Source organism: Molossus molossus, unplaced genomic scaffold (genome assembly GCF_014108415.1).
Source record: "Molossus molossus isolate mMolMol1 unplaced genomic scaffold, mMolMol1.p scaffold_m16_p_22, whole genome shotgun sequence".
Taxonomy (NCBI): domain Eukaryota; kingdom Metazoa; phylum Chordata; class Mammalia; order Chiroptera; family Molossidae; genus Molossus; species Molossus molossus.
Window position 1 is genome coordinate 14,023,627 of NW_023425358.1, and position 23,084 is coordinate 14,046,710.

General features: G+C 50.8%; 1 protein-coding gene across 1 annotated transcript in view; it reads right to left on the reverse strand.

Moving 5' to 3' along the window:
* The window catches only part of PKNOX2 (PBX/knotted 1 homeobox 2), a 73,031-nt gene that overhangs the window by 25,496 nt on the left and 24,451 nt on the right, over nucleotides 1–23,084 (reverse strand). Inside the window, exons 3-4 of the mRNA XM_036276546.1 lie at nucleotides 16,616–16,787; nucleotides 6,408–6,596 (exon numbers count right to left, since the gene is read on the reverse strand). Coding sequence (XP_036132439.1) covers nucleotides 6,408–6,596; nucleotides 16,616–16,787 — 361 coding nt within the window. The remainder of the gene's footprint in view (nucleotides 1–6,407; nucleotides 6,597–16,615; nucleotides 16,788–23,084) is intronic.

Here is a 23,084-nt window from a genome sequence, read left to right on the forward strand (position 1 = left end):
GCCCCCCACTCCCTTGGCCCCCTGCTTATCTTGAAAATGCAAACTCCTTGTGTAGGTCAGTAGGCAAGTCCACCTTCCCCAAGGAGGGATGTGCTAATTAGTCCTGTTTTCTTAGGAAGTAGCACAGCTGGAGAGATATCTGGTTGACCAAGCCCAGAACCTCGGGATTGTGTTCACTTTGTACCTCTCTTCTCCCTACTTACAATAGATTAGCAAATCCAAATTCATGCTTCCTAATAATTGGGTTCTTCCTCTCCAGGCTTTAAATTCCTGAGCTACCGCTGGGTGGGGTCATGCCTCCCTATCCAGGTCCCAGGACCCCTGGTTCTCCGTCCTGTGTGTCACAAAAGAGTAAAAGGACTTATTACAAGTAGAACATTGACTCTGGCGTGACTTGTCCCAGACTCTGCTGCTTATCAGGTGTGTGACCTTGACCCAGTGTCTTGACCTCTCTGAGCTTCCCTTTCCTTGGGTGCCAGATGGAGAAAGTAATGTGCACCCTGCAGCCTCTGTGAGGAGCGAATAAGATAATACATGCAAAGCACTTGGTACATCCAGTGTTCGAGATGGACGGGGTTCAGTAATTGTCGACATGCTCCCCTTTCTCTGCCAGGTCTTCTTCGAGCAATACAAGAGGTGGCTGGCTCCTCAATTAATCAGTCTCTGTCTGTCCTCTAACCCTTACCCCATTGCCTATACTCTCTACTACCTTTAAAAGCTTTGGCAATTGTCTTAGCGTAGGTAGCTAGATATTAATAAAGAAAAGGAGCCAAGAGAATCAGACACTGAGCATAATAACGGAGGGAGCCGAATCAAATATTGGGCCTGCTTCACAAGGAAGCTATAGTATTCACGGGCTCATTAACACTCTGCCCTCAGGACTTAATCTTTGGGCAATCCCAGAGCAGGCCCCTAAGGGGCAGGAAGAGTCTCCCCGTGCTGGCCAGGTACCAATTTGAGGGAAGGAGGAGGGGAAATTTCTCTGATGGGCACATGCCCAATGGAAACCAAGATAGCCAGGAGGAAGTCCTTCTTCCTTGAGGCATGTGCAGTAGGAGTCAAGATGGTGACCATCAAGGGGAGGAGCCTAGCCTGGGAAAATGATCGGATTGGATAAGAAACACAGAACCCAGGAAGATCTAGAAAGTGGATTGGTTAGGGGGAGGACCCATTAGAAGCCCGGGAAAAATTGGAAAGTTGATTGGCTAGTTTGCAAGGGCTTCTGGTTTTTCCCAAGCCCAGATAATATAAACCCAGTTGAGCAAAGTGCTCTCTCTCTTTCTCTGTCTCTTTCTCTTTCACTCTAACACGTACGTGCTCACCCCACTTATTCATGCATTCTCTCCCCATAGCAGCCATGCAGCCCAGTGTCTGCGCAGACTCCAAGCATGGGCTTGGAAACAGCATTGCAGCGCCTGTCTGAGCTCAGCCAGGAACAGAGACTGAGCCAGCCGGATGGGACAAAGACCGAACCCAGGACACAGAACTGTAGGATCCTGGCCTTTCTTCCAGGCGTGATGAAGACAAGGCTGGACTTTTACCAGAGGAGGACAGAGATGAGACACCGGGAACCTGGGGGCAGCCTTCCATTTCTATCCCAATAAATCTCACCGCAACACCTCAGCCTCCCATGCGTGGGTCCCCAGTGGTGCTTTCTCATGGCTTCGTGAAAGAACCCCGTTTTCGCCAGGCAACAACTGGACATCACTGCTAGCTTCAAAGCATACCCCATCCCCAAATTTAGCTGCAGAAATGGTGTCATAGCCGTTTTTATATCCTTGGAACTCAGCGGGTTCAATAGGTACTTGAATAGATGCCTCACGCATGAGTGACTGCTCTTTCTCTCCAGGGGGTCCGAAAGGCTGTTTCTGTCCCTACCTTCCCCCAGATTTCTCTATACTGGGAACACTCACCTTCAGAGATCCCAGATAGTCTACTAACCACCCCCCCACCCCCCGGCAAAATGCCTGCTTGAAATGCCCCCTCCCCTAGCAAGTCCTCCCAAGGCCAGTGAATCTGCTTCTCCAATCGCAAAGGGCAAAATCTTCCTGCCGCCCATCTACTCCACACAGGGGTTTGTTCGTTTTGTCCTTGGGAGGGTGAACCGACCCTGGCCGCACGGGTGTGCATCTTGTGCCTGGGCTTCCCCTGGGGGAGGAAGAAGGATGCTGAGTGATGGCTGGGCAACTTCAGGCCACACACGTGGTTTGCTCAATCCAGACTCCTTTCTGCAGCTCCTCTCCCATCTCTACTTTGTACTTCCTCGGTACTGCCCTTCCTCGGTACTCCCTTGACCCTGAGCCTTCTATGGCTCACATAGATAGCCCTTCAGGTGTGACTCATAGCCCTTGTCACTGAGTCAGGAAGCTTCTCCCGCTCAATTCAGTTGTGCTCTCATAGGACTCAGCATGGTGCACATAGTGAGTGCCCCACCAATGCCTGGCGACTGAATGAGAACTGTGGCTCAGCCCAGTTTGCCCTGGCAGAGAGCTGAGATTTAAATCTCCATGGAGACAGAAGGATGGATTTCAGGTCAAATGAATACTTGGGCGAGGGGGGAGTTAGATCTCTCTAGTGGAATGGCTTAGCTTGTGACATCTAGATAAAGACAGAAGAACCAAGCCAGAGTCTAACAGGAGCCTTCTTGCTGAGGATGTGCCCCTGCAAAAAGCCTGGGCTCTGAGGAGTCTGGAGCAGGTGTTATTAGGCACCGGTTTCCCCGGGACATGGAGGAGCGGGCTGGGCTGTGGCCCGAGTCCTCGAAACTGTTTCAGAAGCAGTCTCCCCCACTCCGTATCCCTGTTGCACCCCCAAAGAGAAAGCTCACAGATAAAAAAGGAAGACCAAGCAGGGAACATGCCCTGACCCCATAGAGCTGGATGGGGACACAGGATGATATCTCAGGAGGTGGGGAGGGGGACTCATTTGAATTAAAAACATCTACTTTGCAACACAAGCCTGAGTGATTAGCACATGAGGAAAACCATGAGCCAGCAGTTTGCAACAAAGCTGCTGGAAGGTTGATCCTGCGGATCATATTCCAAAGGAGAGACACCCCTCCCCAGGCCGGGTTGGCACTCAGGGAAGCTATTTCAGGCTGGGGGGATTAAGATCGAACCATGATGAATGTGTACACATGCGCGCACACACGCACATGCACACACACACGTGCATGTTTGCACACATGCGCACACAAATGACACTCTTTTCTCTCTCCTTTCTGTGCTGGTCGCTGTACCCTGATCTTGAAGCCTGCTTCCTGCAGTGGAAAGTCTCTTGGGAGCCCAGGGTCTCTCCTTTCCTTGGAAGGCCCCCAGCCTACCTCCGTGAGATAATGACAGGAGCCTGACCAGGGACAGGGATGGGACAGCCCATGTGCTACTCGCCTTCACCTCCTCTGTACACCTCAGACTTTGCACTGATCCGCGTCCAGCTCTCCTTCTACCCCTTCTGCCTCCGCCCTTCCCCACCTCACTCCCTGCCCAGGTCTGCGTCTGTCCAGCTACCTCCAGTCCTCCAACTCCTCCCGGTCCTCCGAGGCTCCGCCTCCCTCATGCACAAATCCCTCGCCATCTGTCTTTCTTTCCCTTTCTTCTATTTCTCCTTTCTCCTCCGGCTTCCTGTTGCCTGTCTGTCTCGCTCTCCATCTTTCTCATCATATTACTTCTTTTGACAGCTATGTACTGGCTGCCTCTCGTGCACGAGGCGCTGAGATAGCCACCTTTGGGCGTGTGCTCTAATACTACCTAAAATGCTGTCTCTACTCAAATAATGCTTGTCACCTAGGAGAGGGAGGAACACAAGGCGTACGCAAGTGACGATAACATAAAGTCACAGGGGGCATGTACTGTAAGAATGGCCCCAAGAGCGCGCGCTATTGTGGAGAGAAAGGCAGGTCCGTCCATTCTGGGTGGAGTACCCGGAGCTTCCACTGGAGAGCAGCCCTCCTACTGCCCTGGGGGAAGAGGCTGGGTTTGGTTCTGCAGAGATGTGTGGGCTTCACCCAAACAGATGGGCACGGGGAATGGTGCTGTGGCAGGGCCTTGAGTGAGGGGAAGGGTGTGAACTCTGGGGGGCAAGCCGAGTTTCTGAGCAGGAGAATGACATGAATAGAGTGCTAGGAAGATAACCCAGCCGTAGAAACTTAAGAGGGGTGTGTGTGACTGTGTGTGCGTGTGTGTGACTGTGTGTGCGTGTGTGTGTGTGTGCAGGAGGCTGAGGACAGCCCAGAGCGGGCAGAAGAGCAGGTTAAGATGCCTGGCAGCACACACAGAAGCCCTGTGTGCAATCACCTTATTTATATACCCACTGACGCCTGAACTAAGCAGGGGATGGCCGTCCGTGGACATGAAAGGCCAAGTTCGGGAATTACCTCTGACTGTCTTTTCCTCTCTTCCCTGGTGTCTTTGTTTTTACCCAATTGTCTAATTCCTTTCTAAGTGGATCAGAGATTTCTGCAGTGGCCCCCTAGAGCCAGTTTTGTGGTCAGGCAGAGATCTGATTTGGGTCATGATAGGAATCAAAGTTCTTTCCTCTCTCCTTGGGTCTCCGAGGCCCCGAATGCAGGGCTCCCAGGAGGACTGGCTTTTCCAGTCAGCATCTCTGAGACCTCGCTCATCCGGGCATCTCTGCCGGCTTCGAGTCTCCAGCGGCCCTGCTGTACACACACTTGTCAGCCTCAGGACCCCAACCCTGAGGGGCCGCTGTGACTGCTAAGGCCCCTGGCCACCCTGGTATACCCCCAACGCCAGAGCTCGGGTAGAGTCGGAGGGCCCAGGAGGGGAAATCCGGCACCTCTCCAAGGACCTGATTATTTCCAAAGACTGGTGCTAATTTTCTGATATGATCCTCACATCTCTGTGAGGCACTAAACCCTCATTACTTTTCCTGACCGATGCATTCTAATTAGATCAACACTTAAAAAAAATTCACAATAGCCACAGGATGGCTTTCCATCTCATTAACTCCTCACTTATTATTTTCATGAAAATTACTGATAAAAATGTGCACCTCCATTTGGTGAGGACTCACAGCCTCCTCGGCGCCTATCTCGCATCTCTCCCGTCACCCGGGCTGCGCGGCGTCGCCATGGTAACCCACAATAATAGAAACTAATAAATTACAAACGAGATGCTCGTTGAGCAATTATTGTCCTCTTTTATGCAAGTTTCTTGCTAATTTTGATCATAAGGGAAAGTACAATAAGACTCTGAAGGAATGAGTCTATTTCAAGAGAATATTAGCAAGCAGGAGTCTGGGCGGCTGTCTCCAGACCTGTGATAAAGTGATTTGGTGATTTCAAGCAAGGGGAAGAGGAAATAAACTTCCTGCCTCGCGTCCCGTGCACTGCCGTGTCCCACAGAGATCCCCCGGGGCGGGTTTGATGCGATACTTGTCCAAACGTGCAAGGCATGGCTGACCTTCGGAGGTCACCCCGTCCCTTCCCCTGCCTCTACCAGCTTAGGTTGTATGTGTTGGTCCTTAAAACTTAGGAATTAGGAACGGCACCACTTTCTTAGACATTCTTTCCGGCATCTCTCGCCAGTCATTCTTGGAAGGTTTCCCTGTATCCCCAAGCCTGATATAGGGGACACGGAGGCTAGTGAAAACCTCTTGGGGACCCTCCGTGAGCCTGTCCGAGGCTCAGGAACTCAGGGGGAGAGGAATAAAGTGGGAGCCTACGGCTTATGTAGATCCCAGTGAGTTTGATGGAAAGGTATCACCACGCAGTTTTCTTAGTTTGTAGGTTCTGGGAAAATATTCTGCCCTGGAGAGTCCATTCCCACTCAAGACACACAGCCACTGTTTTCCACATTTCTCAGGATAGAGGTGGCAGGCGATGCTTGAGAAACGGTGACTTGAGGTGACCTGTACAGTGGCCCTGAACCTTAGGGAGACCGATGTACCTGGGCGGGACAAGCAAGTCGACAACGACCAGGGAGAAGCAGCCCGATTGGAAGCTGTCTTCAACTATTAGGTGGGCAGGGTTCAGGGGGGGACCACCTCCCCAAACCCTCCTCCCAGGAAAGCTGGGAGCTCAGCAAGCCTTCCTGAGCAGTCTGTGGGGCTGGGCTGTCCGGATCCACCCCCAGCTCTGACCCTGCCTCATCCTCCATGAAGGCTTTCCATCCACTTAACATACGCTCATTTCTTGAGGTATCTTGGGCCAGGACACCAGGACACTGTCCCTCTCAGCTCTGGTCATCTTCTAGGCAATACTAGCGCCCGGTCATGGTGAGCAGTGGTCAGAAAGGGACTGTGGTGCTTGATGACTAACAGGAGGGCCCTCTTGGTGAAAGGATTCAATGAGTCTAATCCGCTCTCCTAGGTCACCAGGGACCTTCAGACATTCCTACATCTGGCTTAGGAGCCTGGCTTAGGCGATAGGACCCAGCCCTGTGTGTTACCTGTGAGTGAAGATTTATGGAGGGCTGGTTAGGGGAGTAGGGTCCCCCGAGATCATTCCTGAGCAGGTTGTCGCTGTGCATCTTGGTTTTGAGGCAGGTGATGTAACGGTTACAAAAGTCCTTGCAGAGTTCATTGACTTTCTCCAACTCCAGCAGGTGGATTCTCAGGACCTGGATTGCCTTCACCATCTGGGGAGAGGGAGGAGAGGTGAGCCCAGGTGTTCATATCACGGTCCCCTCTCTGCCTTGACCCCCCCAAGCCCCAGGCGCGCCAGGGGAGAGGTATATGCTCTTTCCTCCCCGTGAGTTGAATCCTCCTGCTCTACTGCTGGTTGCCGCCTTCCTTGAGCTCAGTCATCACAGCTGCTCTTGAGGCAGCTGCGGATTCTGAAAGCAGTACTGGCCTGAAAGGTAGGGGACCGCGGCCCATCCCCAGACCTGCCATTTCTGATCTGCGTGGCTTTAGGCCATCTGCGCCTCAGTGTCCGACAAATGGAGATAATGATGTCGTCCCCAACAACTCTGCAGGTTTGTTGAGAGGGTCCTATGAGGGGGTGCATGAGCCACAAAGTGTAAAGCGCTGAACAAGTATGAGGAAGATTGAGATTGGAGTCCCTCGCAGGTGCCATGGAGGGCAGGGACTGGCTCTTCTTCGCCCGCACACTGAGTGCATCACGTGATACCGGTCACCTTGCAGATGCCCCACTGACCCTCGCTGACCGGCTGAATCGCCCAGCATGACCTAGCTAGGCGTTGGGAAACCTAACTGTGGTGGCTTTCCCGTGACCTTTGGGTTGTACGTGTACCTGTCGCCTCTTCAAATGCACATCCTAACCTTTTCATGGCAAGAAGCTATTTCTCAATGAAAGTTTTTTTCTTTATCATTGTTATTACTGTCAAGAGAAAGTGCTATGGGAAGTATGGAAAATAGAGGATGGAAAAAAAAAACCCGCCCTTGAGCCAATCATTCTAAAAGAGTGATCATTTTTCTGGAGGTGGGGTACAGACTGACAATCCCCAGAAGAGGGGGTGGTGGGGGAGAGATAAACCACAGAACTTACATGCATGTGTGCATGAACAATGGACATGGACAACAAAGCTGGGGACAGGGCGGGGAGGGAGGGGGAGGGGGGAATCAGTGGGGGGAAAAGGAGAAACATCTGTAACAAAAATAAATAAATTAATTAAAAAAATAAAAAATAAAAGAGTGATCATTTTTCTGCCTTGTCCACATGCACGCATTTTAACACTGTTTCAATCACCTGTCACACAAGTTTGTGTCCTGTTACTGCCCCAAGTTTACGATGTAGTTTTCCAAGCGGCAAAATTGTTCCCTCTATTCTCCCTTCTAGACTGTGAACCTCTAGAGGCAGGAATGGGGTCTAATTTGCTCACCGTGTTATCCTCAGCACCAACCATAGAGATACCGGGTAAATATTTATTGAATGGATGAAAGTTATTGAGTAAATATATTTTTAATTGTTGCAAATTATTCATTCTGTGCCATATTTAACCAATTCCTTAATTTTGGGCATTTAGATGACTTTCAATTTTCCAATTTTATAAAAAAAAAAGTTACAGTGATTATTTTCCAAGCTTACAGCTTTTATTCATGTTTCTGCATTTTCTTAGGATGAATTCCCAGAAGTGACTGGGAAAAACCTACGGGCATTCTTTAGGCTCACAATAAATGTCACCTAGTTGCTTTTCAAGGAAGGGTTGTTTAAATGGGGCCAGAGCAATTGGATATCCACAAACAACAGGTGAATCTTTATATACCTCTCATGTCTTATATAAAAATCGGCTCAAGAGGACCAAAGACCTAAATGTAAGATATTAAACTATAAAAATTAAAAAAAAGAAAACAAAAACTCAGAAGAAAATCATCAGGACCGAGGACTAGGCAAAGAGGGCTTAAATTTGACCCCAAAGGCACAACCCAGAAAAGTAAAACGTGATAAATTGGATCTCATCAAAATGAAAAATGTTTGCTCTTCCAAGACCCTGTGAAGAAGATGAAAAGACAAACAGACTGGGAGAAAATATTTGCAAACCACACATCTGACAAAGGACATATCTAGAATATATAAAAAGCTTCCAAAACTAAACAGTAAAATAACAAGCAATCCAATTAGAACATGGGCTAAAGACATCAGCTTTTTCACTGAAGAGGATATACAGATGGCAAATAAGCACACGAAAAGATGTTGAGTGTCATTAACCATCAGGGAAATGCAAATTAAAACCACAATGAGATAGCACTACACACTTATAAGAATGGTTAAGCAAAAGGTAGTGATAAAACCAAATGCTGGCGAGGAACTGGACACTGGACACTCAGGCATCGCTGGTGGGTGTGCAAAATGGTGCAGACCTTCTGGGAAACAGCATAACAGTTTCTAACAAAACTAAATATATGTTTACCATACAACCCAGAAATTATACTCTTGGGCATTTATCCCAGAGAAACAAAAGTGTTTATTTACACAAAAACCTGTACACGGATGTTCACAGCAGCCTTATTTCTAGGAGCCAAAAACAGAAAAAACAAAATATATCTAGGCAGGTGAATGAATAAAGAAATTGTGGTATATCCATATCATGGACTAGTACTCAGCAATAAAAAGGAACAAACTATTGATACACTCAGTAATGTGGGTGGATTTCAAGGAAATCACGCTGAGGAAAAAAAAAAAGTCTCAAAAGAGTATATACTTTATGATGCTATATATATAACGTTCTTGAAGTGAAAAAATTAGAGAGGTGGAGAACAAATTAGCGGTTACAGGCAGTGGGGGTGGGGGAGGGGTGGAGGACTTGTTCTGTATCTTGACTACCATAGTGTGTGCATTCATCTACACATGTGATAAAATTGGACAGAACTAAACACACACACACACACACACACGCACACACACACACACACGCCCATAAAACTGATTGAATCTTGTCTACTTCCTGGTTGTGACATTGCTCTGTAGTCATGAGAGAAGGGAGTCAGGGCCTCTCTGTGTTAGTTCTTATGACTGCATATGAATGTACAATGATGTAAAAAATAAAAAGTGGGACTTATTGCCTTTTGAGAGCCATCTGTGTTGCCATAAGTAATAAACAAGAGTCCCTGTCTAACCCTCCCGTCCGACTTCTGGTTGGAATTGTGGTGCCCAGGGAAACAAGGAAGGGGATCTGTCTCGGGGAACTCTGAGCCCTGCTGTGCAGAGAGCTGCCAGGGCCATACCCTCTCTGGCTTCATTGGCATTTCAAGTGGGAAGGAACTGAGGAGACACCCTGGGTTGGCATTTGAATTGTCTGATGGGCAGGAACTATACTCAACCAATTAAGGGCTCTTGGAGTTATGAATTCGACTAAGTGTCTCTCAAAGACAGAAACCAACAATTTTGTGTCTTCACACAGGGCTCAGCCACAGGGTCTTGTCCTAAGGAAGTGCTCTCTCCATGGGGCTGAGGCTAATGGAGCCCATGCTGTCCCAGGCACAGAGGGGACCGGCGACTTCAGTACTGAGTATTTGAACTAAAAAATGGAGTTGGGTACTAAACAAATATTTGCTCTGGCCTGAATGATCTACTTGGCTTTGGCCATGAAGATCTTGTTTTAAGTCTCTCAGGGTAACTAGCACAGTATAAGGTGTTTAATAAATACTTGATTGATTGATAACGATACCCAAATGTTTCTTATTCCTATGTCCCGGTTCCTGTGTTAGACCTGTGGCATGCCTTGTCTTATTTACTCCACAACCACCTCTGCATGTGGGTACATCATCACCCACACTTTACAGTTGGAGAAAATGAAGTCCGGAGATATTGTTTTACTTGCTTAAAGTCACACAGCTGTTAAGTGACAGAGCCAGGATGTGAAGCCAGGTTGCCTGCGTTGCTTTGCTCTCAAAACAGACTCTCAGAATTTATGTAGGTAGAGAAAAATGGCCGTTCAAAGGGTGCCTGGTTCAGGGAGAACATGGCTCAGAGACAGGGATTATGGGGTTCCAGGAAAACCAAATCGCTTTGGGGACACCAAAGTCATTTCTAGAACCCTTCCTGGCAACCTCCCCTCATTCAGCTGCTCTGATCTCTCCTCTCTGACCCCTGGTCTGGCCCCAGGAGTCGGAATACCTCACCGACGCAGGTGTCTGCATCCTCGTGTAGAATAAGAGAGGATGGACTGTCGAGTGCCTTCGCTTTTCTGCCTCCATGAGCATTACCAGGACTCCTTCCCTCAATTCACTGACAGTGCTGGAAGGGGCACCGTGGGACGATCTGCCGCTTCTGGTGAGCAGAAGGTCCAAATCTCTAGGACACAGGGCTGCGTCTCCTCCTCTGAGGCTCCCCCGGTCAGAACCGTGTCACGTCGGACCGCCTCTCTGTTCTCGTCATCTGCTTATTGAATGCCTCCGTGAATTGGCCCCTCTCTCCCCTGCCTTAACAGAAGGTGCTTGCTCAGCCTGCTGTGGGCACCGAGGACACGGATCGTATCAGCACAGCCTCCCTTAATCAGGGTTTCCCATTCAGCAGAAAGATCGTCCCCCTCTGGGCCGTACACCGGACACGGCATCTGCCTTGAGCAAATTGTCCAATGAGCTTCGTCTTCTCCAGGCAAAAGGATCCCAGTTCCTTAAACCTTTCTTCTTCCCCTCTGCTCTCTCCCTTCCTCCCTCCCATCCTCCTTCCCTTCCTTCCCTCTTCTTTTTTTCTTTCCTTCTGTTTCTTCTCTCTGTGAGCTTTCCTTTACTAGCCGATTCTTCATTTTTAATCAATATTTTATTCACTCATTTACTTTGAAATCTTCCATGAAGTAATACACACATAGTCACACACGGACAAGTACACATATTTATTCATTTATTTAAAAAACATAGCCAATAAGTACTTATTATTTTTAAAAAATTTGAAAATACAAATAAGTCAAACAAGCTCAAAAGTAAAGCCCACCCGGGTCGCTTTGCTGGGGGAGGGAGGACCTCACTGTGATGAGACCGATGGGCACCGTGTTCGCAAGCCGACCTACCTTTCAGTCTGATAAAGCGCAGTGGGAGGATTCCTTGTTATGGAATAATACTCTTAGTTTAAAGATTTAAGAAGATGGAGTAAATCACAATGGTATCCCGAGGCAATGAATAGGTAGGACCTATTCAACATTAGAGAAAAAGCGGGGCGATGCCATGAATGAGGGGTGCTGCCTGGCACAGCAGAAAGCCTGTGGGGTGTACTGTCAGACAGCGGGGTTGGCATTCACCCACGGTTTAGAAATTGGGTGATATTGGGCCAGTTGCATGACTTCTTTGAGCCTCAGTTTCCTCATTGGTAAAATGGAGATACAGTTATCCCTAACTCACAGGTTTGATCAGAGCGGAGGGAAATAATGATGTGAAAGTGCCTAACCGACCACAGGGAGCCAAAAGCATATACATTCTAAAAACCCTTTTAGTAATTTCTAATCTCTTGGCGGTTTTCTATTGCTATTCCGTATTCAGCCGGTGGAAAAATGAGTGTTCCCAGTTTTTCTGCTGTATCGGTGTTTTGTAAGTTATCTTCTGTCCTGTGTGTCTGCAGTTTGGGGTTTTTTACCTCTAAATCAGAATAAAATTGATTTATTAAGCTATTTTTCTAAATGGTCATTGTCATATAAAAAGTCCGAATTTTCAGCCTGGCCAGTGTGGCTCAGTGGTTGAGCGTCGACCCATGTACCAAGAGGTGGCCAGTTTGATTCCTGGTCAGGGCACAAGCCCAGGTTGTGGGCCCGATCCCCAGTGGGGGGCATGCAGGAGGCGGCCAATCGATGTTCTCTCTCATCGATGTTTCTATCTCTTTCTCTCCTTCTCCCTTCCTCGCTCTCTAAAAATCAATAGAGAAAAAAAAGTCCAAATTTTCCAGAGCAATAACAGTTCCACTGAATTTAATGTCATCATCAGATGTGACAAACATGTCCTTAATTCCTTTCCCCAAGTTTCACGTCATCTCCCAGCTTTCTTCTCTCCCTTCTCTTTCAAACAAAGAAACAGCCCTTGTTTTTTAAGAAGTACCCTTCGAAGAGGCAAAACAAGCTGCAACCTTAGATTTTTGCCTCATACCACGGTGCCAGAGAAGAACACAGGCTGGGCTCCCCACCGCCTGTGAAGTCACGTGGCGTGATGTTCCGAATCCATTCTTTCCTGCCTAGGTATTCCGGACAAGCGTTTTACCTTCCTGTCAAATTTAGGACAATAACAATGCCTGCACTGTAGAGTCATTGTGAAAATGGAATAAGATAATGTATGTAAATGTTCTGGGCACAGAGTAGCTATTTGATAAATGTCAATTCTTTATGCCAATGTGCCCCTCCCGCAATCAAGGTCCTTCTAAAAAGTGGCCTCTCTTGTAGGAACGTGGTCTCTTCACCTGATAGTAGTAAATCTTGCCTTTCAAAACAATTATATACAGAGCACTTTACAAGTTGCAGAATGCTTTTCTCCATTATCTCATTTGAGTCTCATAACCACGGGCCATCTCTCTCCTGGAGATGAGGAGATGGAGGCTCAGAGCCGGGCACCCTGTGAAACTGCACGCAGCGGGGGTGGGGGGTGGGGGGTGGGGCAGCCCTCCTCCTTCTTCTGGGAGTTGGGAAGCTGGAACTATTCTCCCCCACTTACAGAGGAGGGAGTTTATAAACACACATGCCCTGATATTTCCTGGGGGTCATTAGGGCAGCCAAAGCCAAAATCTAATCAGGAATTTTTCCGGGCCCGACCAGCTCTGCCCAACCAGTTGTAAGTGTAAGAAACGGGGCTTGGAAAAAAGACAGGGACTGGGAACTATCAGACCGTGGGGGGATAGCATGCACGTTTTCTGGAAGTCATCACGCATGATACGTTAAACACTTCTAAGTCTGTAACAAGGCACTTCTCAATGTCCCCACTTTGGAGAAGCCGGGGAAAGGGGGTGCCCGGGGAGTTAGAGCCACTTGGCTACCAGCTCTGTAACTTATTGACTCTGGGTTCTCAGGCCTTGAGCTCCTCCTCTGTGAAATGGGGTAATGATAGTGACCCCCTCAGACTGGTCCCCAGGACTGACTCAGGGGTGGCGGGAGAAGGACTGAAAGGAAGCCCTGGCACACAGAAAGAACGAAGAAACGGTCGGCTGCAGGGCCGCAGGGCCCGGTGCCTCTCTGCGCGAGCTGGCCGTGTCCCCTCGAGTCTCAGGCTCCTCGTCTTCTAATGGGAATCACAGAAATACTACGTGCCGTGTGGGTTTAAAAATAGGATTAAATAAGAAATTATCGGTACAGTGTTTAGAAGAGCACCTGGCACCTAGTAAGTGCTCTATAAATGTTCATTGTTGCTCGTTTAGATGATCGTTTCCTTTCCCTTTCCTGGTGTCTGTGGCATTTTCTGCTCCTGTCTGGGCGACGGGAGTTTGCGCTGAAGACCACAGTGAGTGACAGGGGGGCTGGCCGAGGCCTCTGCGGGCCCAGCGCCCTGGCCTGGCTCCTGCACAGCCGCGGGCCTCCGGCCCTGCCTGCTCCGCGTAGGCCCAGGGGCCTGCGGGGCCCCGTTCTGGAGCTGGCTTTGCGGTCAGGCAGCCGTAATCTGTCCCTTGAGCCACACCAGAGTCTCATTAAAACGTGCCCCATAAATGTTAAAAAATTTACACATAAAAAAATTCCATGCATGAAACTGAAACCGTAGGTTTTACAGCCTCGGTCTGAAATCTTGCATAATATATAAAACCTCGGCCCCGCACTGGGGGCCCGTAAATCAGATTTTATAAAACAAAAAGCTTTTACCTTTCAAAGGGGTTTGGGGAACTTGCAAATTTTACAAACTTTACCAACTGCCAGTCAGAGGCTGTTGGACCCGAGCAGGGGATCAGCAGGCCGGGTAAGAAAGGGGCCTGGTGAGCAGAGTGAGCGTGGGAACTGGAGGGGAGCAGCTCCGGGCTAGCCAGGGGCACTCCAGCCTGGCCACCAGCGGGGGAATGGGAGGCAGAGGGTCTGAGTGTGGGGGCCGGGCGAGGTAGGGGTGCTCTTGTGGGGGAGGGCTTTATTGCCCCCAGGGAGAAGCGAGGTGGGTGATGTAGTGGGGGGAGCATTGCATTAGGAGCCGGCAGACCCGGTTCCGGTCCGGAAGTGATTTCCCTTCTCCGGACTGCGCTGTCCTGTCTACAAAGGGACGTGCTTCTCTCTGCAGCGGTGACTCCCCTACCACGCCGGGGAGCAGCTGGCTAACGGGAGGGGAAGTTCCCTCCGAAACTGCAGTCAGGGAACCTCTCTGATCTTCGGGCAGCTCTGGGAGAGCCCAGTCAGCCGTTCCCATGGGAACTTGTCTGGGGAACTGGTCTGGGAGCAGGGGGAGGTACAACATGCAAATTGCTTGGAGGAGGGAGGCTTCCTGTCTAGTGGTGGGCTGGGGTGGGGAGGGAGGGGGGCTGGGGAGAAAGTGAGATCAGAGCTGGAGATCCCAGGGTGGGACAAACTTTAGGGGACCCCAGTGTCCTCCTGACAATTCCATCTGTGAAAGTCAATATTCAAGGGCAGAAGAAAGCTGCCCTGACACACACATATATATAAAATAAATCTCTCAATTATCTCAGCTCATTTGCTTGGGGTCTCTCATTTTATGTCCCTGCTCCGCTGCGCAGTATATCTGTCCGGGTAAAGAGTTACAGTCCGTTGGGCTACGTGTGCGGGGTTGTAAAAAATACAGATGCCAGATTAACTGGCTGTGGCACTCGGCGGCTGATCGAGCTGATAATGACGCGATCTGACCTTTTTCTAATTTCTAATTATGTGCATCTCGGCTGTGCTGGCTACATGATTCTTGTTCTAATGAGGGCTCCTGTGGTTGGCCTCTCCGTCGCCCCCTCGCGACACAGGACTACGAGCCGGGCGGCAAAGGGCACTGCTCCTCTCTCCTAGTAAAGTTTCGGGGCCAGGAGGTGAGGCTGGGGGGCCCAGGACGCCTTGCCTTAGCGACACTGCGTCTGAGACTAACCTTCTGGAAGACACGCATTCTTAAAGGCCATTTAGTTCCACAAGCTGTCTCACTAATGTTTTTATTATAGTCACTTGAGATCGGCGTATTAGGTCTACAGGTGAGGAAACCGAGCTTCAAAGGGGTGAAGCCGGTAAAGTCACACAGCTGGGAACCCGTGAAGCCAGCCTCTGTCTTTCATCTCTAAATGCGCCTTCGACGGCCCTGAGAGTAACTGACCAGTCATCAGGGCAAACGCTTCGTCAAGGATACGATTGGCTAACGCCCGACACTGACACAGAATGATGTCGAATACAAACTGTACTCGAGAAGCGTGTTTAAAAATCACAAGAACATAAAATAATTGACCAATCTACAAGTCGTGACTGTGGCTAACTCACCTAGGTAAATCAGGTCCACGTGAGTGGAAGGGGTGTCCAAGGACTGCCCCGTCAACTAGACCGCTCCCAGCCTGGTTACCTGAGAACAGGGAACGCCAGAGGGCTGGGGCTGCGGTGGCAGCTTCTGCAATATCCACTTCCCTAGGGCAGGCTTGGCACACAGCAGACACTGAACCAAGGTTTCCTGGACTGAATCAGCAGATCGGATTACTTGAGTGAGCAGACCCAGAGAGACGCAGGTAGTGTTGGCAAGGGGAGAGCACAGAGCTGGACACTTTTTGGCATCTTCCAGGCTGTACTGGAATAGGAGGCTGCAGTATGATAGGGATGACAAGCTAGGTTTGAATGCCTGATCCCCTGCGACCCCCTAAATGGGCAGGACATCCGCTAGCCTCCTCCTCAACGTGACTGTCTGCAGGTCTTTCTGTCTACTGATGTGCTTGACTATGCCTGTCACCTCATCCTCCACACCGCAGCTGCCCTGCCGGACACAGTTACTGACAGGCCAGGACTGCAGCCCTCAGCACCGCTACCGCAGACGTTCTGGGTGCTATGACCCTCCTCTCCTCCTGCCGGCACTGCAGGAGGCTGAGAGGCGATGCTGGTGCCGCAGTGGGCAGAGACCAGAAATGGGGAGAGCTTTGGCAGCAAAACCTGTGCCTGCAGCTCTTGGTTTAAGGAACTTAGAAATGGTTCTCAGGTGCTAGAGGAGCATCGAGTGCCCGCCCCACAGTGGGCACACAGCATGTTTTTGTTGAATGAATGAAAGGATCATTTCTAGGGCATTCGGAGGAGACCCCGGGGGAGGAAAACCCTAGCTGGGGTGGGGGTTGGAGGGTCTTTACCAGATTGTCCAGTTCTGGGTCATCGCTGAAGAAGGGTTTGTGCTCCTGCTCCTGCTGGTGGACAAAGTTCTCGATGTCCACATCAAAGCTGGCGGAGGTGATGCACTCAGAGCCCTGGGTGGCCTGCTCGCATTTCTCAAACAGCAGCGTCAGGAGCGGGAAAAGAGGGTGCCTGTGGGGACATCAAGAGCTCACACATGCGCACACAGACACCTGCAGCTGGCGGGCTCAGAAGCCACCAGGCTCCCTGTCCCATATTCCCAGCACTTCTTCTCCCAAGGTCCCACTCCATGAGAACGTCCCCAGTCCCCACGATCAGCCTTGATGGCAGCACTTCATGTCCTGGTGGGGAAGATCTCGTCTCCTGTCCCTGGGGCCTCAGCAGGCTTGTATTCCTCCCCACGGTGCCTAACTTTGCTCTTTGGTAAGGTAAGCCGCATGGACAGTTGATGACGGTGAGGGGTGTAACCTCAGAGAAGTAGGTGGCCATTTCTGGTGCAAAAGAAAATGTGGAAAGTGTTCAGACGAGCCCCGGACAAGAGCATTAGTGGTTGGTCACAAACCCATTCTCGGCTGTGTGGAGCCAGCTGAGGCAGCAGCTGTGTGTCTGTGAGTGTACACAGGGGGTGTGTGCGAGCCTGGACTCTGGTTGCACGTGGTGGGCAGGTGCCTCCACCTGTCTGGCATCTGTGAGCTGACTCAGTTCAGGTCAGACACCCCGTTACAGGAATATCATTTCCTGCACTTTTCCATCAACACACACCTAGCACATCTGTAATGATCATTTGCATTGTTATTTGTTCACTCTTTTCCTCCAGGACTGTCCCTGTCTTAGACCATTGTATCCTTGGGGCCTTGCTTATAGCAGGCACTTGCTCCTCAGTGACTGACAATGGATTAGGGAATGAAGAGTATGTGAGTGAGCACGGGTGGGGTGGGGTGTTTCTGTGATGTAGTATGCAGCTGAAGCTTTCCCTGGCTAGCTCTGTGGGTCTCGGCTGAGACAGCACCCTCTTTGGGGAGCTCCTTGATGCGCCTCCCTCACACTACGCTGATGGCTCCCTGAGCTCTTTGCTTGATCACCTGGCTTCCTCACTAGACTGAGCTACACGAGGGCAGGAAGCAAGCCCACCGTATCCATCCTGGTCTGTTCAGAGTCCAGCAGAGGTGTGTGGATCCCAGTAAATGATTATGGACTACATATGTGTTATGTGTGTGTGCGCCCACTTGCATACATAGGTGCATGGCATTCTTACTTCTCCACGGCATCTGTGAATTGCTATGTCTTAACACCCAGCATGTGTGCATGTTTGTACGGGTGGCTGACATTGGACCCTGGAGCCCCATTCCCTCCCATGGTGGTCCCCCAAAGCACCTGCACATCCCCCTCTGGTTTCTTTTCTTAGTCCCCTGGGACCACAAAATCTAGCCTTTTCTTTTTGATTAAGCCCTGCTTGCCCGGACAGGAGGAAGCTAGTGTGTTGGGCCTGGCCCCCAGGCCTCTGCAAAAGGGGGTGCTCTGGCCAGCACTGTCTAGTACAATTTCTGCAACAATGGAAATGTTCTACAATGTCTGCTGTGCAACATGGTAGCCACGAACGGATTGAGGCCAATGGACATTTAAAATATGACTATTGCCCTTGCCGGTGGCTCAGTTGGTTGGAGAGCATCGTCCCATACACCAAAAGGTGGCGGGTTCAATTCCCGGTCAGGGCACATACCTAGGTTGTGGGTTCGAGCCTTAGTCGGGTGCATTTTGGAGGAAACCAATTGATGTTTCTCCTTTCCTCTCTCTCTAAAAATCAATAAACACATTCCCTCAGGTGGGGATTTAAAAAAATATGACTGTTGTGCCTAGGGTACTAAATTTTTTATTTTATTTCATTTTAATTGAATAGCCACATGTGGCTAGTGGCTACCACACCCGAAAACACAAACTTGAATAGGAAATGATGGTGCTTCCCCAGCACACTGCGGTTAAACACACCGCAGGAGAACTGAACACCCTCCCTACCTGTGTGCAGGTCGACGGGAACCCCACGAGCCTGTCCCACTTGGGGATTCTAATAATTCTAGGCAAAAAGACAGAGGTGCTTAGCCCATCCACCTTCAAACCCATGCACGCTGGTCATTCTACTGAGGCCCAGGGGCAGTGGGGGACGAGGGGGGATAGTCCTACTCAGATGAGCTGCTTGCTGAGCAGAGCCTGCCCTGGACACTGTCTCCCCAACCCTTGTTTTGGGAGCAGATGCATAAGCAGGTGGGCCCCAGGCTGCAGGCTGGGTTTTCGTCTGGAAGGAAAAAAGGGTCAATATCTGAGGGTGGCCCATCTGCAGCCCCGAATCTCTAGAAGATTTATTCAGCCACCCCCCCCCCCCGCCCCCAGGAAGCTGAGGGAAAACAGGGGGTTGACTGAGCCATCCGGCTGAAGACAAAGAGGACCAGGTGGAGGGTTAAACTCCAGTCTCAGTCATTTGCAGCCACTAATACCGCAGCATATTATGGCCTAATCTAACCTGATCCCAGTTTAATGCAAGACTCTCCTGGCCCTGAGTGGAATACCAAAGAAAGCCTCGGTGGCTGTAATTTAAGCAGAGCCTGCAGTGGTTCAGCTGAGGGACATGAAAGGCAAATTCCAGACGGTGTTATGAATTATTGCGCCTGATGAACCTTCCTACTCTCAACAGATGCCTGCTGCCATTTAAACAGCCACTAGATCAATTAGGAATGAAAGGCACAAATCGACTCTGTACAAGGGCACTAAATTACCAGGAACTAATAATCCGCAGCACCGTGCCAGGTGGCGGGGTGCACCCCCGCCGGTCACTGCTCGCTCCCTTCTCGCTCGCTGGAGGGAGGGCGGGCAGCTGCTGGGGGAAGAGGGGGCAGTCTGTGTGCACGTGCGTGCGTGTGCACCTGCCCACGAGAGCTGTGCGAGTGTGCTCTGTGTTTGCGCTGTGTGCACCCTGTGGGATCTGTATAGTGCGTATGCCTGTGGGCCGTGTGTTTGGGGTGCAGAGTTTGCGGACTGTGAGTGGCGGGTGCGTGTGCTCTGTATTGTGTGCAGCAGGTGCGCCTGCACCGTATGTCTTCTGTAAGTGATTTGTGTGGGGTGGAGTGTTCTGTGTACACAGCACACGCAGCGTGTGCGGTGGGGGAAGAGGGATCTGCAGGTGGCTGCGTCCCTCACATACTAGCACTAGAGCTGGGGTGGGGACAGGAGGGTGGTCTCCTCTGACACTGTCCTTGGCCCCTGCAGGGAGGAGAGTGGTTATGGAGGGCCTCTCTGAGGAGGCAACATTCAAATTAAGCCTTGAATGATGAGGAGGCAGTCATGCAAAAATCTGGGGGTGGGGGGACACTGCCATGTACCCGAAAACAAAGTGCACCTTTCATGCAGAGCCGCAACGGGTCTGTTTTGCAAACTTCTCAATTCCAGGCCTCAGATCTCTCCAGAATGTGTGTGGGGGCCATATCTGAGGGTGTTTTCTAGGGCTTCTGCTTTCTCTCAGAAGAAAGAAACGTGCCTACCCCCCAACAAGTAACCCAGGGCCCAGGGAGCACAGAGCAAGCTTCCCTGATGCTGGCAGGGGCCCTCCCCACCAGAACCACACAATCAGCTCCCAGTTCCTTCTCATACCCCGCCCTCGCCCTGGATCCCCGTGCCCGGGAGTGCGAATGGCATCTGAGTGTAGTCACGGTTTTGCACATGGACCACAGCAGGGGCAGGAGGGCTGCCTGTGGCTCCCTGCTCTCCCCACCTGGCTCCCTCCGTAAATCCAGACTGTTACTTGCTACCTCCTACCTCAAGCACAGGGACCGCTGAGACACTCTGCACCACACCCGGAGAAACAGGCTCAGTTTCCCAATGACTGAGCCCAGTTTTGGCTGCAGCCATGCCATGGGCTTCTCTAAGGCTGTTCCCAGCCCCTTCCCCAGCTGTCCGGCCTCCAGCTGCCGAGTGAAGGGCTGACCTACATTTCTAAGCTACCCTCCAACATCCCCTCATAGGGCTGGAGATGAGGCTGGCAGCCACCTTCAAGGAGCCTTCTCCAGCAGCCCAGTGCAGGCTCCCGGAGGGGCAGGATGGGGTGAACAGGGCAGGGACCCTGGGAGCTGGGTGTCAGTCACTGGGGATATGCATGTCCCTGTGTGCACCCCATGTGGGATGGGAAGAAGGATTTCCAGTTAGGACGGGATACAGGCCTCCCCTGAGCTCCAGCTTGTCCAGCTGAAATGGGTTTTAAGTGGCCCCACGGTCACTGTCCAGATCTCTCCCACTGTGGATCGATCCTCCTCAGGGGCTAGAAGCAGGAATGTGGAAACTCGGTCCCAGGGCCTGAAGACAGTGAGCACGATGTGAAAGATGGTTGCTAGACCTCATTTCCAGAGGACACCTGACCTCCATCAGAGCTCACCTCCTCTCGCTGATCTCCCCTCTTCTCCTCCGTGTGCCTCCGCCCGACCGCCCCCTCCGCCCCAATCTCTCCTAAGCCGTTCAAAATTTGGAAGAAATAAATCTCACCGCACCAATTCAGTGAGAGTTTGAGCCTCCTCAGTGCAGAACAAATAAAAGGAGTGAACTGGCATGACATTTTACTGCAGAAGAGAGGTCGTTTCCAGCCACTAATAAAAAGGATTTGACACAGACTAATAAAGAGAAATGAATTTCTCTAATGGCCTAATTTAGCACACTCAGCACTGTGCCTGTGCCTGGGTGCTGCGCGGGAGCCGGAGGAGGGGCCGAGAAGTGATGATCTCAAATAACGTTCTTTCATTTCTCTTTTCTTTTCTGGGTCCCTACCCCACCCCACCCTCACCACCTCTCCCCAAGAGCATCTGAACCAAGATCAAGTTCCAGATCTGCAGTTCCCGTTAACAACCCGGAGAAACGAGGGGCCCCTCTCCGCAGAATCACAGTCGTGCGCGAGCTTCAGAAGTGATTAAAACGGATAAGTTGATTTCTACAGGGGTTTAAGCCATCATTTGGTTTAATTACTTCTGACATTTCTGCCTTTGTGTTTTTTACATCACCCAAACTCACTGGCCTGGTATGCCCAGTTTGGGGCCAGATGTATAGGAGCAGCCCCCCAACACCCTGGCCCCAAACTGAGTAGGATTTGGGCTGCAGCCCTTCATGGAGGTGACTGTCACTCTCTCTGTAGCAGTGGAGAGGTTGAGGCCCCTCGCTGAAGCCCCTTTTCTTTTTTTTTATCCTCACCAAGGACATTTTTCCATTTTTTGTTCAGATAGAGTGGAAGGAAGAGAGAGGAAGAGAGAGAGAGACAAAAACATCGACGTGAAAGGGACACATGGAGTGGCTGCCTCCCGCATATACGACCCAACCAGGGCCGGGGACAAATTGCAACTGAGGTACGTGCCCTTAGCGGGAACCGAACCCGGATCTCTCTGGACCGCAGGCCGACGCTCTAACCACTGAGCCAAACCGGCCGGGCGAAGCCCCCTTTTCTTCAGCACAAAGCCATCCCTCTGCCCTCTGTGTGTACACACACACACACACACACACACACACTCAGGCTTCTGAGAGCATCCGTGAGCATGCGCTTAGCACAGCCCGTTCCAGCCCTCCCCACCTGGTGACAGATGTTCTTAAGGTAAACTGGCTCAGAGGGTTCCCTAACATTTTCAGAGACCTCCTGGGATGGAAACCACAACTTCCTGGTAATTCTTACACTCATCTCTGACTTAAAGTTCCCCTATGCGGCTGAAGCTTATTTCCTTTAGTTAAAAGGACTCAAGAAAAGACAAGATGATTATTTTCTGCTTCCCCTCCTTCCTCCTTGGACAACTGAGGTTAAATTTTTTTTAAAAAACATCTCTTCCTGCTTAGAGGATCAGAAACAGGAAAAAGAAGAAATGCAAAAAAAAAAAGAAAGAAAGAAAGAAAGAAGGCAAAAACACAGAGCTTTAGAGAAGCTACGATGCAAAGAACACGAGCGACAGAGACAGAGAACAGATGTGTAGACAGAGACAGCACCCCAGCCTTGGGGGGCAGGGGACGGTCACACGCAGGGAGACAGTAGTTGATTCTCTTTCTGGGTGATAAACCTTGTGATTCACAGTCATGCCACTCCATCACTTCTGAGTCTCTCAGCCGTCCCTTCCCTTGTGACCTTGGCCAGGACTGCAGACCTCAATTATGGGTCCAGCCAAGTGTGTGGCGGCTTGCCTGGCTGTCCACCTTCTCTCCCTGTGACTGACCTTGGAGCCCCAGGCCCGTCCTGCTCCTCATCCCACAGCCCAGACTCACCAGGCCGAGGGGAGGTAGACAGCACGCACCTCCTCCCTGAGCCCTGGTTGCGTCTTCCAGAGTGGGTGGAGGGTCAGAGCCCCGGGCCCTTCCTGGCTGGGATGAGGGTAGACAATGGCCCAGAGGGCGGAACGCATGGTAGGCGAGGCGGTTCTGTGGGACCAGAGCCCGGTCTGGGTCAGACTGCCCCAGAGGACA